At 37.4% G+C, this 15,249-nt stretch overlaps 1 protein-coding gene across 1 annotated transcript in view; it reads right to left on the bottom strand.

Annotated features, from left to right (window-relative positions):
• Window positions 1-15,249, bottom strand: part of SULF1 (sulfatase 1) — a 98,235-nt gene that overhangs the window by 47,389 nt on the left and 35,597 nt on the right. The window contains exon 5 of the mRNA XM_036742137.1: window positions 2,252-2,402. Coding sequence (XP_036598032.1) covers window positions 2,252-2,402 — 151 coding nt within the window. The remainder of the gene's footprint in view (window positions 1-2,251; window positions 2,403-15,249) is intronic.

The raw sequence follows: 15,249 nt of genomic DNA, 5'->3' as shown, positions 1-15,249 counted from the left end.
TTAGAGATTGTCTAGAGGTAATAGGTGGCTTGTGTAGAGTCACATAGTGTTTGTCAGAGGCAGGATATAAACCTATGTCTTTCTGATTGGGGGTTACTCTCTAAAAGGCTGATTTTTTTCAAACAATGTTTTTCCCCAATTGCACATGAAAATAATTTTTAACATTCTTTTAAAAAATTTTGAGTTTCAAATTCTCTTCTTTCCCTCACCCCTCCCTGAGATGGTAAGCAGTTTGATATAGGTTATGTATGTGCATCATGAAAAACATATTTCCATATTCATCATGTCATGAAAGAAAACATAAACCAAAAAAAACCTATGAAAAAATGAAGTGAAAAATAATATGCTTTAATCTGCATTCAGACTCCATCAGTTCTTTCTCTGGAGGTAGATAGCATTTTCCATCATGAGTCCTTTGGAATTGTCTTAGATCATTGTATTGCTGAGAACAGATAAATCATTCACAGTTCTTCATCGCACAATGTTGCTGTTATTGTGTACAATGTTTTCCTGGTTCTGCTTACTTCACTTTGCTTCAGTTCAGGTAAGTCCAGGTTTTTCTGGAATCATCTTGTTCATCATTTCTTATAGCACAACAGTAATTCATTACACTTTTATACCATGGCTTGTTTAGCCATTCCCCAATTGATGGACATTCCCTCAATTCCTAATTCTTTGCCATCATAAAAAGAGCTGCTACAAACATTTTTGTAGAAATAGGTCCTTCCCCCTTTTTTGATCTCTTTAGGATACAGACCTAGCAATGTTATTGCTGGATCGAAGGGTATACACAATTTTATAGTCCTTTGGGCACAGTTCTAAATTGCTGTCCAGAATGGCTGAATCAATTCACAACTCCACCAGCAGTGCCTTGGTGTCCCAATTTTACAACATCCCCTTTGATGTTTATTAGTTTCTTTTTCTGTTATATTAGCCAGGGAGTGAGGTTGTACCTCAGATTTGTTTTGATTTGCATTTGTCTAATCAATTGTGATTTAGAGCATCTTTTCATATGACTATAGATAGCTTTGATTTATTTATCTTGTTAAGTTCCCATTCATATCCTTTGACCATTTATCAATTGGAGAATGATGTATTCTTATAAATTTGACTGCGTTCTATATATTTGACAAATGAGGCCTTTATCAGAGACACTTCCTGTAAAATCCCCTCCCCCCAGCTTTCTGCTTTCCTTCTAATCTTAGTTGCATTGGTTTTCTTTGTGTAAAAACTTTTTATTTAATATAATCAAAATTATCGATTTTACATCCTATAATGCTCTCTATCTCTTGTTTGGTCATAAATTCTTCCTTTTTCCAGATATCTGACCAGTAAACTATTCAATGCTCCCCTAATTTGCTTATGGTATCACCCTTTATGTCTAATCATGTACCCATTTTGACCTTATCTTGATAAACAATGTGAGATGTTGATCTATACCTAAGTTTCTGCCATCCGGTTGTCCAGTTTTCCCCGTAGGTTTTGTCAAATAGTGAATTCTTGTCCCAAAAGCTTGGAGTGTTGGGTTTATTAAAGACTAGATTACTCTGATTATTCACTACTGTGTATTTTGTACCTAATGTTTTCACTGATCCACTGCTCTATATCTTAGCCAGCACCAGATTGTTCTGACGATTACTGCTTTTTAATACAGCTTGAGATCTGCTATAGCTAGGCCACCTAGGGCTGATATTTTAATAAAATGGTCTCTTAACCTTCTTTAGCTATCCACTTTCTCTCCTAAGTCATCTATATCAGTTGAACTCTGTCCCCCAGGGAATAAAAGCACCATCTAGCTGATTCAGTTATCTCCATCAATTCCACTAGATGTTCACATGGGGCAGAGGAGTCGAATAAACTAATGCTTTTGAAATTTAACCATTTTTGCAAGTGCTTACATTTTCACTGCACATTTTTTTTTTGTTAAAGAAGAAAACTTTCTGTAGCATGTCATTTTGAAAATGTAGCAGGTAAGCAAATGATTTTATCACCGCCCTTATGTTTACATGTTCTTCCTGTTTCTTTTCCAGCTGTGACTGGTTTGGCTTCCCTCAATTCTATCTGAACCGCACACTGGAAAGTATGGAGAATGGGAGAAAGTTGAGGGGAGGGTGAAGATGGCAAGGACATTTATAAATCAAAGTCCTGAAATGCAAGGAAAATGTGAAAATGAAAACAGTTTTGAGGGAAAGGGCAGGTGACGTAGGAGAGAAAATAGGAAGAAGCATCCTTGAGGATTTTATATGCTTACCCTTTCCACAGAGTCATCAACTGACATCAGAGTCTGAAGCCTTTTTCGCTGCAAAACATTTGTAAATTCCATGTGGATGGGCAGCATGGGTCCTGTGTATTGCATAATCCAATGCTTATCCATATTTGGTGCATAGTTGTAACTGGGAGTACTGAAAATAGCCAGAAAGGAGTCTTAGTGTATAAGGATCATGAAATAATCTTTCATGGGAAGCAATTAAAACATCACTAACACATCATTTTTTTTCCTCTCTCCAGACTATGTCTTCTTTGCTTAGAGGAATTGACAAATTATCCTGAGAGTTTCACTGAGAAGTTTACTCTGGTCCCTCTGGACTGAGGAACTCTTTGCCTTCATGGATCTCTTATAGCACTTCAAAACATTCTGCTTTCCTGAGCATATCCTTTCTTTCCTACTCAACTATCAACTCCTTGAGAATAGGGAACACGTCTTATTTATCTTTGTATCTTAATTTTTCCAGGGCCTTGCATACAGTTGGAGCTTAATTTCTTTTGGCGATAAAGCTGAATTTGAAATCATTGTCATCTGAAACATCATTAAAATCTCCGGAGTCATTTCAATTTTTAAATAAAGATTTGCAACTGACACACTCATTTTAAAATGCAAATCTCTTGATATTCTCCATGATCTCCATAGAACTTACCTTTCTAGCCTTCTTTTATAGGTCTACATTTCCCACGCTCTGTATTCCAGCCAGAGCGATGATTTGCCATTTCCTGATGTTATTCCTCTCTAGCCATCTCCCTGTCTATATGCAGGCTACCCTCTGCCTAGAATAGATTCTCTTCACAACCCTGCTGAAATACTTCTTTTCCTCAGAGGCTTCATTCAGGAAACACCTCTTCCATGAAGGTTTTTATAGGGCTATGCTCTCTCCCTAAAGCTTCATGCATCTCTGTTTGACTTCTTTTTCACTTATAACAAAAGTTGCTTTGGTAAATGTCTCAGACCTTCCCATTAGATTATAATTTCCTTGAAAGCAAAGGCTGTGTTGTTTTTCATTTCTGCAGTTCCAGTACCTAGCACAGCATTTTGTAACAAACTTGATAAATGTTCAACTGAACTTTTCTTTGGGTTTGTTGGATAAAAGCTGCATTATCCGTAGTGTTGTTTTATTGTTGTTCAGTCATTTTCAGTCCTGTACAATACTTCGAGACCCCATTTGGGGTTTTCTTGGCAAAGATACTGTAGTGGTTTACCATTTCCTTCTCCAGCTCATTTTACAAATGAAGAAACTGAGGCAAACAGGGTTAAGTGACTTGCCCAGAGTCACATAGCTAGTAAGTTTCTGAGGCCAAATTTGAACTCAGGTCTTCTTGACTCCAGGACTCTATTCACTGTACCACCTAACTGCCCATTATACACAGTAATATGACTACAATCACATTTATGTTCAATGTTTATAATGAAGAAGCCAAAGATGTTTTCATAGCAATATGAAATCCTACCACATTTGATTTCTTATTAGGGAGTTAAATATCACATCTTTTACAGGAAGCCTTTCCCAACCCCTCTTAATTCTAGTGCCTTTTTTCTGTTAATTATTTCCTTTTTATCCTGTATTTACTTGTACACACACACACACACACACACACACACACACACGCACACAGAGTTTGTTTGCTTGTTTATTTGTTGTCTCTCTCATTAGCTTAAGACCTCCTTGAGACCAAGGACTGTCTTTTGCCTTTCTTTGTATCCTCAGTGCTAAGCACAGTGCCTGACATATAATTGACACTCAAATGTTCATTGATTGATTAATTGAAATACGTTCTCATAAACACTTGCTGTAAGTAACGTGAACAAATCTTTACTTTTAACATATGCTTCTTTTGAAACTGACTCCATTTCTTGAGTGGTATATTTCTACTCTACAAAGAAAGGCTTCATTACTCAAGTAAAAGTCATAATATTATACTGTTAGCTAAAAGAGCCTGCCTAGTAAAGAGGCAGCATCATGGAAACAAAGGACAAACCTTAGAGCCCCAAAGATCTGAGTAGAAGTTCTGCTTCTGATATATACTGGTTAGGTGACCATAAACAAATTACTTAAACTCCCAATCCTCCCTAATACTCTAGATTAGCATGAGAGAAAGGGTTGGATTTGATATCAGAGGCCTGGCTTGAAATTTACCTTTACTAGCTCTGTGACCTTGGGCAAGTCACTGTACATATCTGGAACTCAGTTTCTTCACCTGTATAATGAGGGCATTTGGCCTCCAAGGTTCCTTCCAACTCTAAATCTATGGTCCTATGAAATGTCTGCTGAATTTCAATGTGAATAATACCTGTGAATTTTGCACAATTTTCTTTTAGTTATTGGCATGTCACTCCTACATTTCCCTACTGACACTAAATTATGGGAAGATTGAGACTCGATATTGTTTTTCATCTAGAGTGCCAGAGTGTTAGATATACATCTAGGTGCATGATGGAAGTAAAAGGAGTCTTCCTGAGTGTCAGCATATCATTATCTTTAAGCCAAAGCACAGCTTTGCAAAGAACCCCTTGGTCAGAGTGAACATCAACATCCTGGGTGAATAATAAGGAAAACTGATATCTGACTGCTGCCAACTCTTAAAAGATCATAGCTAGGAAAACTTTTAGGTCTTATTTCTAAGCCCATATAATATATGTTATATATGTAAATAATCTAGCAGTGTCGTTCAAGAGATTATCATCCAATTAATGAATTCTTAATTTTAGGTTAAATAAGTATGTTCAGAAATCTCCAAATGAATTATTGACCTCACATATGAATTAATCTTGTAGTGGCTCCATTCTGGTGTTATTTTCCCCTAGGGACACCTTGGCCTGAGAGATATGATTATCTGAGAGACACCTTAGAGATACGATTATAGCAATGAAAAATTTTGAAAGGAAATGAGCCCTGTAAGTGCAACATTTTCATCTCTCTCTCTCCTCCTTTTCTTGCTCCTCTTTACAGGAGATCTGGGGAAAAGCTTTTTGCTCAATTCTTATAGCAGACCCTGCTCCCGACAACAGAAAAGTTTATCTCTGATTCTCCATCCTACTATATTCATATCCCATTTTTCATCAGTGAGTAAACACTGCTCTTGAGTGTGGATGAAAATATCAGTAGGAAAGTTCATAAACTGGTTCAAATTACAACATGGCACTTACCAAAAATAATGACATCACCTAGAAGGTTAGATCCTGTGCACCCAAAGTCCTAGACTGTGGTCTGCTTTACCTAGAAATTTCATGGGCACTCTGTGTTGTGGCAAAAATCACCAGTGGGAACTTTCAGACAATATCCTTCTACATTTCTGAGGGGGAATTACAGGACACATTTTTCTTCTACTGTTCAGTGAATAGATGACTCACACACTGAATGGTTCCCATGAACAAAGCATGAAGGAATCTGTCCAGAAAGTGAACCACTGACCCGATCGGGCCACTGAATTTCAAGAACAGACAAGACAGGAAAAGTTCTTTTAGTTAATGTTACGATATTATGACTTTTACTTAAGTAATGTACGTTATTTACATTAAAAACCAAGATTGGGATGGGCTGTAGAACAAGGAGAAAGAAAGCTGGTTTAAAATCAGAAGGCTTGATTTCAATTTTAGGCCTATCTCTCGCTGCCTACATGACCTAGAGTAAGATACTTACCCTCTTCAGCCTCAACTATTTTAGCTATAAAATGAGTAGGTTGTACTAGCTGACCTCTATGGTCTCTTGCTGATCTAATTCCTGTTTTCCTACTATTCTTAGATTGGATATATAAGGACAAATATTCCTTCTCCTGGAAAGGGAGTGACTGAGCATTCCTTGGAGATGCTTTGAGATTAGAAAAATGAGATATATCTGTCTGCAACAGGTTTCTAAACTGCTCACTGATCCATAGTTTGAAAAAGGATGTTGCTATATCAGAATGTATCAGAATAACTTTACCATTTTATTTATAATATCCAAATATTCTCTTATTTCTTTTAATGGCAAGAAACCTTAAATTAAAAATCAATTGGTTGATTTTTTTAAACCACAAAATCAATCTCACACAAATAAAAATTTTATAGTAGGAATGGATCTGTGGAGTTAATGAGTTAATGATATTGACACCAGCTACCTTGATATGCTTGGCATTATTCAGCTTCATTTGGTGAAACAGGCAAGGTTAGTGTAAACCTCATTTTAAAAAAAATTAATATTTTTTAGACAATTAGGGTTAAGCGACCTTCCCAGGGTCACACAGCTGGTAAGTATCTGATGCCTGATTTCAACTCAGTTCCTTCAGATTCCAGGGTCAGAATTCTATCCACCATGTCACGTAGCTGCCCTGTGAGCTTCATTTTTGTAAATCGGGTACCCATATTTGGAAGAAGATTGTGCTTTATCGTATTTTATATGTGGGAACTCATGAGAGTAAAAGGCATATTGTCAAAATCATAGCTTTTCTTTTCTTCCCTTCTATAATGTGACCCTGTTCTCCAAGGAAGAATTCCCAGAAAGAGACATGAAGCATAAGGTAGGGATGGCAATAAAGGAATGTAGCACTGTCATTCTGGCAGAAGACAGGTGAATTCTGATTCCCATGGACCATCAACTATCTTTATGTATCTGAGACAGGTTGAATTGTCACTTAAAATTTGCAAACTGTCATCCTCAATCATTGAAGATGTAGCCTTTAAGATTGTATTTTAACATGTGGCCTCCTGCCTTCTAGCTTCAACTGACGTTTGCTTTTTTACACTAAATAAAATTCTTGTTTGCAATGCCCTAAGGCACATAAATGTCAGATAAACACCTGTGTTGTCAGGGACTAATGGAAAAAACACATTTAAAAAGACACCACATAAGTGATAGTAGCCATGAAAGATCCACATGATCTGAAAGTAAAAGAAATCAGAAATCTCTCTGTCCATTGGTCCTTCTTCCCTAGCACCCAAGGATGGAGAGTTGGACCTATCTCCATTGCAATTCTGGTAACTAACTATGAGATAAGCCTCTGTATGAGTCATATCAATCTCTCTTAACTTTAATATGGTTACATTTATTACCTCCTTGTTATTACTTCTCTAAAGTGAAGAGAGAAGTGGGGGTGGGCCTTTTCATTCCTTTCTTTGTACTTCAAGCCATCCTCTATTTTGGTCAATTCAAAGCCTGGTTAGGAATCAGATAACAATGTCAGCCCTCTCTAACATTCTCCCTGAGGACAATGTACCCACTAGGGGGTGGTAAATTGCCTTATTATTGGAAAATCAAATCTACACCGTGGTAACGAGTGGTGCCATATAGGTAAATAGAGGCTCTTTCCAAAATATTAAGGGCATTCAATTCAAATAAATCTCTATAAGACTGGGGTAATGGTAGCAAGGCTTCTTTCTTCTCTCCTTTCTCCATCCCTATTTTGTAGTTTTAATACTCTGTGCTCTTTTGTCCTCAAGAACAATGTGGTTGACCTTCCCATTCCCAGTGACTTTAGGGCCTATGCTGTTATTAAGTGGTTCATGACCAAGATGGGCTAATGTAACCTGTGGCATACTTCAGCCGTCCTAAAGGACTTATTCCTGATCTGAGGTATAATTCTGAGAAGTTACTTAGGCAGGTATGTGTTTCCAGTAATCTCTGGGAGAGGCTCTCTAGGGTCCAGAATAAACTCAAACTCCCCAGTCCTTCTTGGGGAGCCTTCAGACTGACCATCTTATGTGGGAGTCACTGAGGCTAGGAAATGGTCTAGGCATATGGTTACCTCTTTGCTGCTTCCCCTCAGTAACTACACTGGTGTAATAGTAATTTAGATTTGAAGATCTTTCCCACCCATTAATAGGCCATGTGACCTGCTTACTTCACAGGAAGCCTAAGTCACATGTGGTGGGATGAGCTTGCTGAGAGGAAAAGGAAGTTGTGTCACAGGAAATGCTGAGAGAGCAGTTATGGCAGTTATGATAGGTAGAGCTAAGAGAAAAAGAGCTGACCTGTGATAGCTGTACTGTGAGTTTTTGGGAAGGCCCCAGGAGGGGGCAGAGAGGTTTTGGGATGATGAGGCTCCATGCTGTGATATTATGTATTGAATTCTTTGCTGCTGTGATGGATTGGGCAGATGGCTTACAGGATATGGTTCTCTGGTGTCTGAATGAATGGTTTACTTCTTCTACCTTCTATGTGGAGAGTCATATATTTTGCAATACAGAACCACATAAGCATTTTGACAATTATTATCTATATTGTTATTCTTGCCTTACTGATACAACTGGGTCACTTCAAAACCCTGAGTCCACCCTAGTCTTGATCTACAACTCTAAGAACTTTCCATATTCTTGAACCATCCCTAGGATCTATGTGGTTGAGTTGGTAGCTTTCCTAGAGTGGTCAATTTTTACTATATTTTTCTTATATTTTTCATGTTATCAGATCATGCCTAGCAAAATTCTTGCGTGGGAACATATATAGTCAAAAGAGCACAGACTCTGGAGTTAGAGGCTCTGGATTCAATCTGACACTTACTACCTGTATGATCTTGGGCAAGTCACTCAACATCTCTGTCAGTTATCTTATTGTAAAAAACAGGAGTTTAAGCTAGATGGCTTCTGGGATTCCTTCCAACCTACAAAGATCACAGATTTAGAGACATAGGACATTAGATGTCTTCTTGACCAATGTGCCTATTTTACAGATGAGGAAACCAAGGTCCAAAAATATTAAGTGGCTTGTTCCAGGTCACATAACTGGTAAGCAGCAGAGCTGGGATTTAAACCCAGGCCCTTTGAGTCTTTCTACTTCATCACACTTATCCTATTAAATTTGTAGATATAGCATTAGCAGCTGTCAAAGTCCTAATCTTTAAAAACAAACAAACAGATTATATGTGCATTCCTTTCAGGGCCAAAAAAAATCAACTTCAATATATCAAGGTTCTGTCAATGTTCTGCCCTGGTACCAATGCACATTACAACCTTTCTATACATTAGTAGAAGTCTTAGAAAGTCATTGCTTGAAGCTCAGAGGGTTTGAGTGACTCGCTTGGGGTCACCAGCTACTGACAGAGGCTAGATTTGAATCACTGCTTCCTGATATTAAGTCTAGGGTTCTATTTCATATGCTCTCTTGCCTCTCACATATGTCCTAAAAATTCACTCTGATCTATACTAAACTTGAATACAGCTGGTTTGGGTTCCATTTGAAGTCTTCCCACTAACTGCTAAATAAATATCTGCTATAAGTACCAAATAAAACCATATTGTCAAAGACATTAGTGTCAAACTCAAATAAAAATGGACTGCTATTTCATATGTAAGGATCCCTGATGGCTGCATATTGACTTAGTTTCAAAATGTAATATTATTTGTTTTCTTGTATTTTTTATTTATTTTGTGAAATATCTCCCAATTACATTAAGCTGGTTCAGGCCACACTTGGGAGCACTGCACTCCCACAGTGTGGTTGACGCATCTGCTCAGACATTTTGGCTTTTGTCAGATTTACTGGACATAAGGTAGACACACAATTGGCTTTTTGCTTTTTCAAAAACCAGTAACAACAACATAAGGGTGGAATGGGGCCTGATTCTGATTTTTGGGACTCCACTGGATTTAGTTTAAAATCTCCCTGAAGCACGTTATTCATATGGTTTTTGTTACAGTAATGGTTTCAGTTATCTCTCCAGATAAGGTATTTCTACTAAGTATAAGGTAGTTGAACTGCACTTCTCCTTCTAAAAGAAAGTATATTTAATCATATTGATGGAATTTTCCTCAGATATTCCATTTTTTCTGTTTTCAGCACCAAGTTTCTGGATTTATTGCCAAGCTCATTACACTATTAGGTTGTGAACTCCTTGAAGACAGGGCCTGTCTATTGACTCTTTTTATATCCCCAGTGCTTAACACAGTTCCTGCAGTAGCTAGGCAGTGTGGTGGATAGAGCACAAGGCTTAGAATCAAGAAGATTCGTCTTCATGAGTTCAAATCCAGCCTCAGAGACTTATTAGCTGTGTGACCCTGGGCAAGTCACTTAACCCTATTTGCCTCAGTTTCCTTAACTGCAAAATGACAGACTACTCCAGTATCTTAGCCAAGAAAACCCCAAATGGGACCCTGAAGAGTCTGACATGAAAGAACAACATAGTTCCTGGTATATAGCAGGCCTTAATAAATGCTTATTGACCAGTTGATTAATCTGAGAAATGGAAAGATCACTTAGGTCCTTTAGTTTATCTTTAAGTGAATTTTCTTTGAGAGAATAGTATTTTCTTTCTAATGTTTTGCTTTGCTGTCATGCCTTGAAGCATTTAAAAATCACAGGCTCAATCATTAGAGAATCTTTGAGCTGACAGATAGCTCAGCAACCTAGTCCAACATATAACAGAATGAGGAGCACCTACAAGATACCTGGTCACCTAACCTCGAAGATCTCTAGTGGGGGCAATAGCACTGCTTCATGAGGGAACCCATTGCATTGTGTAGAGGCCTAACAATGTGACCTTTCATCCTGACAGGCAGAGCCCCATGGAGAGTCATCAATACTACCTAAGTGATAGTTCCAACAGAATCTTGGAATACAGTACATGAGCTCTATATTAAAACCATACTGAGTGTTGCTTGGAATTTTGCAGTTCATTTTTTTTTACCAACACATGAACTTTGTTTTCACTGTAGGAATATTCAATGTTTTTTTTTAGCATTTTATATTTGGAAATTACTTTTAAACATTTGTTCAGTCTCAAGGAACAACAACCAGTTATAGTTTCAGGATCCTGGTAATATCACCAGCCTTCTCTTAGAAAGCCACGTCCCTGGTCATAGAATGAGACAGTAACACTCACTGGTGATAAAATCTGAAAGCCCCAAGCTTGTCTCCTGTATGACACCATTGAAATTTTCACTAACACTGAACTGATTTCACTGAATATATTTTTTTCCTTTTCCAACTAATGTCTAGTCAAGTACCGTTCATCAAGATTTAGGTACAGAGAAAAAGCATAGTGCTCAATTGAGTGTCACATGTATTTTCCTATAGACTTCCTAAATTAGCTTGCAATAATCAGCTAGAAGACCTACACACACATACATACACACATACACACATACATACATGTATATGCCATTTGGTCATATTTTAATATATAATAGTAACTGTGACTGAAATTGAAGCAGCATGGAAAGTACTCTAGGAATTTAGTCCTAGATCTCTTATTCATTTGTGTTACTTTTGGCTAGACTCTTAACTTCTCTAGGTCGCAGTTTCTTCATCTGGAAAAAGATAGGCTAGGACTAGATTATCCCTAATACTCTTGCCACCTCTTATCCCATGATTCTAATTATTATAGGATGTATTTTTTTAATGATACTGTCACAAAATAATATTTGGTGGGGTTACTTTAATTCATATTGTTTACATGGAAAATTTCAGATTTACTTATTAATCAATCAATAAATGTTTATTATCTTCAAAATCATCCTCATTCTTATATTTTTGGGGAAATATAATGATGTATCACAAGGTAGGGATAGGATATTTATTTTAGAGAATTTCCAATTGAGGAAACTCCCTCTACCAATACAGGATTGATGGCATCTGGAATTGATAATTTCAGAGAGATGTCCAGACATCTGAGATGTTAAGTGGCTTGCCAAAGTCATATAATGATTATGCATGAGAGGTAGAATTTGAACCCAGATCTTATGGCAGGAAGGCCAGCTCTCTATTCACCATGCCCCACTACCACTACATCTATAACAAATTCTTATAAAAAAGACAACATTGCTTAGTATTAGTTCTATGAGGGAAAGGATACACACACATATACATACACACATTCATATGCATATATATGCATATAAAAAGATATTTATTTTAAAACTTTGTTTCCTACCTTATATTAGTTACCTGTATTTATGGATGAACTTTCTCTAACATACTGTGCTTTTAGAACAATACCAACTTAAGATGATGCTTACATTTTAGGGCATATGTATTGATACTGTGAAGTTTTTTTTGGATTAAAGTTTGTGTATATGTTGATACATGGAGGGGTGGGAAAAAGAAAACAACTTCCTTAATAAACAAAAAGATGTAAATTAAAACAGTTTTGCCCATGCCCATCAACTAACTACAATTAAGACATACAAAACATGATGCTGGCTGTGTTGGGGAGAAATAGGTACACATTCTTTTTTGGTGGAATTGCAAACTAGTAGAATTTTTTTGTTAGAGCAATATGGCATTACATAGTAAAATTACAAAAATAACAATACATTTTGATCTGATAATTCCACTGATGGGAATATACCGTGGAAGTATTATAGAAAACAAAAAAGAATGATCTTTTCAAAGATTTTGATATTATTTGTCATTGTAAAATACCTGAAGCAACTTATATGTCTAATAGTAGGGGAATTGTTAACTAAATTGTGGTTCATTAACATATTACAATGCAATTAAAATAGACAAGTATGGGAGATACAAAGAAATCTGGAATAATCTTTATGAAATGATACAAAGCAAAAAAAAAAACCACCCTGAAAAAACTACCCACTGTGATCTTAAGGAGGAAAAGTAAAAGGCAGTAATTGGACAAAGAAAGCTCATGGAGACTTAGGGGAATACCTGAAAATTTGCTATCATATCTCATGCCTTGAGAAATCATTTATTTAAATGCAAATAGTTTCTATGCAAATTTAATTGCTTCTATTGTTCTTTCACATTAAATTTATAATAGCTTGTTTTAAAAAGAAGGAATAGGAAAGGAAGGGAGGACAAATCAAAATAAAATTTGAGAGGAATTAATTTCTCACAAGGGAGCATATACAGAGTGGTCTGGAAATGAAATTATCTTCCATTTTTCTTATTCTACTTAACAGCAGGTGCGTTGCACATAATAGATATGTCCTCAATAAATGCTTGTTGATTTGAATTGAAGTAAACAAATAAAACTCAATTATAAAGCTGGTGTCAAGGGACAGAGTTGGAAAACCATACTGGAGTGAGGGAGGTGACTGTGGAGGTGCGAGACAGTTTCCCACCAATTCAGTTGTTCCAATTCAGAATACCTGAGTCCAGGACTTAGCAAGGGGCTCTATGTACAGGGATGACAAGATTTCTTTAAGAACCAGCAGCAACTGACTGAGGATTTCTCCTATTGTTGAAATCCCACATTATATAGGAAGCCATGTGCTACTGAGCTCTTGCTTTATTAAACAGTGCCTTCTGTCATATGTGACCGATAATCTGTTCTAATTCTTCATCTGTAGGCATAACCCCTAGTTTCAGTTTGTAAAGCTGACAAGCTGATATTGAACTGCTTTCCTTCCTTTGTTGGGGGTAAACACTAGAGAAACCTGATATAATGGCTACATTTCAAGAAGGTCAGATGGCTATATCCCAAGGCCAGATAAAAGGGATCCAAATGGTGCTCGGCCACCAAGGAAGAAAACCTGAGGGGAGAATGTTCACATTACATTTCCCCAATCCCCAATAGGCGGAGTCAATAGCTTCATGCTCTGTTTTCCTAGGGCCTGCCAGATATTTCTGTGAGACACTTAACTTCTTCCATCCCTTTGCCTGAATGTGCTACTTGGGTTTTTGCTACAGAAACCAGCTATTCAGTAGATTCACACACCACCATTGGCAGTTTGTCTTCAATTTGTCTCACTCCTTTTGTGTGTTGATTGAACTCTGAACCTGAGCAGTCACTCACTGGAACAACAAACTCACTCTGACCCTCTCTAGCCCTTTCCTTTGGGGGGAGCAAGGGAAACTTCAGCAACAAAGATGCCAGGAATTCTGGACTGCTGAGACAGACAGGGAGACATAACTACCAGCCAAGTGTTAGTTCCTTAGAAAGCCCAAGGCTGAGCAGCAAATGGAAGCTGGATTAAACATTTTCACTAATTCAGATTTTCTCCACATCTTGAAGTTCCCTATATTTACACAAAATCACAGCCCTGAGATCCTGCACCTGGGATTATAGCATAACCTGGATTGATGCTTAATTTGTCTAAGCTTCAATATGACTGCAGAGTAAGAGATGTGATTTTTGCATTTCTATCTCTCTTATTGGTCCATTTTGCTATCTTATTTTCCTTCCAGAGAGAATAGATTGTAGTCTATAGAATAGAGTAAATTAAATTATATAGAGGATTCTACTTTACAGAATCTCTAGTTAGTAGTCAGTACCCATGATGAACAAAGGTGGGAAAAAACCAAAATCTTGTGACAATAATGTGTATATGCTGGTGGTGTGAAGATGCCCTCCTTCAGGACCTTAAATGTAGATTCTGAAGGAAGCTCAGAAGCCATCTTGTCTGCCTTCACATTTTACATATGAAGAAACTGAGGTTCTAGGTATTAAAATGACTTGGCCAAGCATTGGAAGTGGGACTGAGCAGTGGCCTCTGCCTAAAGAGTCATTGCTTTGACCACTGAACTATTCCTGATTGCTGCTGGTAGATGTAAAGCTTGATGGGGCATTTGAGGTCTCCACAGTTGCTGAATTAATGGAATTGATGAAATGCCTATGACTTTCCAGGCTGAATTCTGGAAGCGCTGTTTAATTGACTTGTCTCCCTGTGTTCAGGCCTTTGTACAATCAAGTATCACAATACAGTAGAAGGAATGAATGTCAGGTTTGAAGTCAGTGGTCCTGGGTTCCAGTCCTTGCTCTACCACTTATTGCCTGTGCCCTAGGTAAGTCATTTTACCTCTCTAGGCCTCAGTCTCCTCATTTTGAAATGAAGGGTTTAGAATCAATGACTTCTGACACCACTTTGAGCTCTAGACCCATAAGACACCACAATTCTTGTCTTCCCTATCCTCTTTGGATTCTGAAGAATCTTCCTAATGTATAGAGTCTGACCATGTCATTCCTGCTCAAATCACCCTTCCTCAGAAACCAGTGACTCCATGTGTCTTGTAGAATAAAACACAAATTTCTTAACCCAACATTTAACAGCTTACAATCTGGAGCCAAATTCTCCCTTCATGCACTTTCCATTATTACCAAGCTGGACTA

This window comes from Trichosurus vulpecula, chromosome 1, assembly GCF_011100635.1.
Source record: "Trichosurus vulpecula isolate mTriVul1 chromosome 1, mTriVul1.pri, whole genome shotgun sequence".
NCBI lineage: Eukaryota > Metazoa > Chordata > Mammalia > Diprotodontia > Phalangeridae > Trichosurus > Trichosurus vulpecula.
This window is presented reverse-complemented; position numbering and strand designations above follow the sequence as displayed.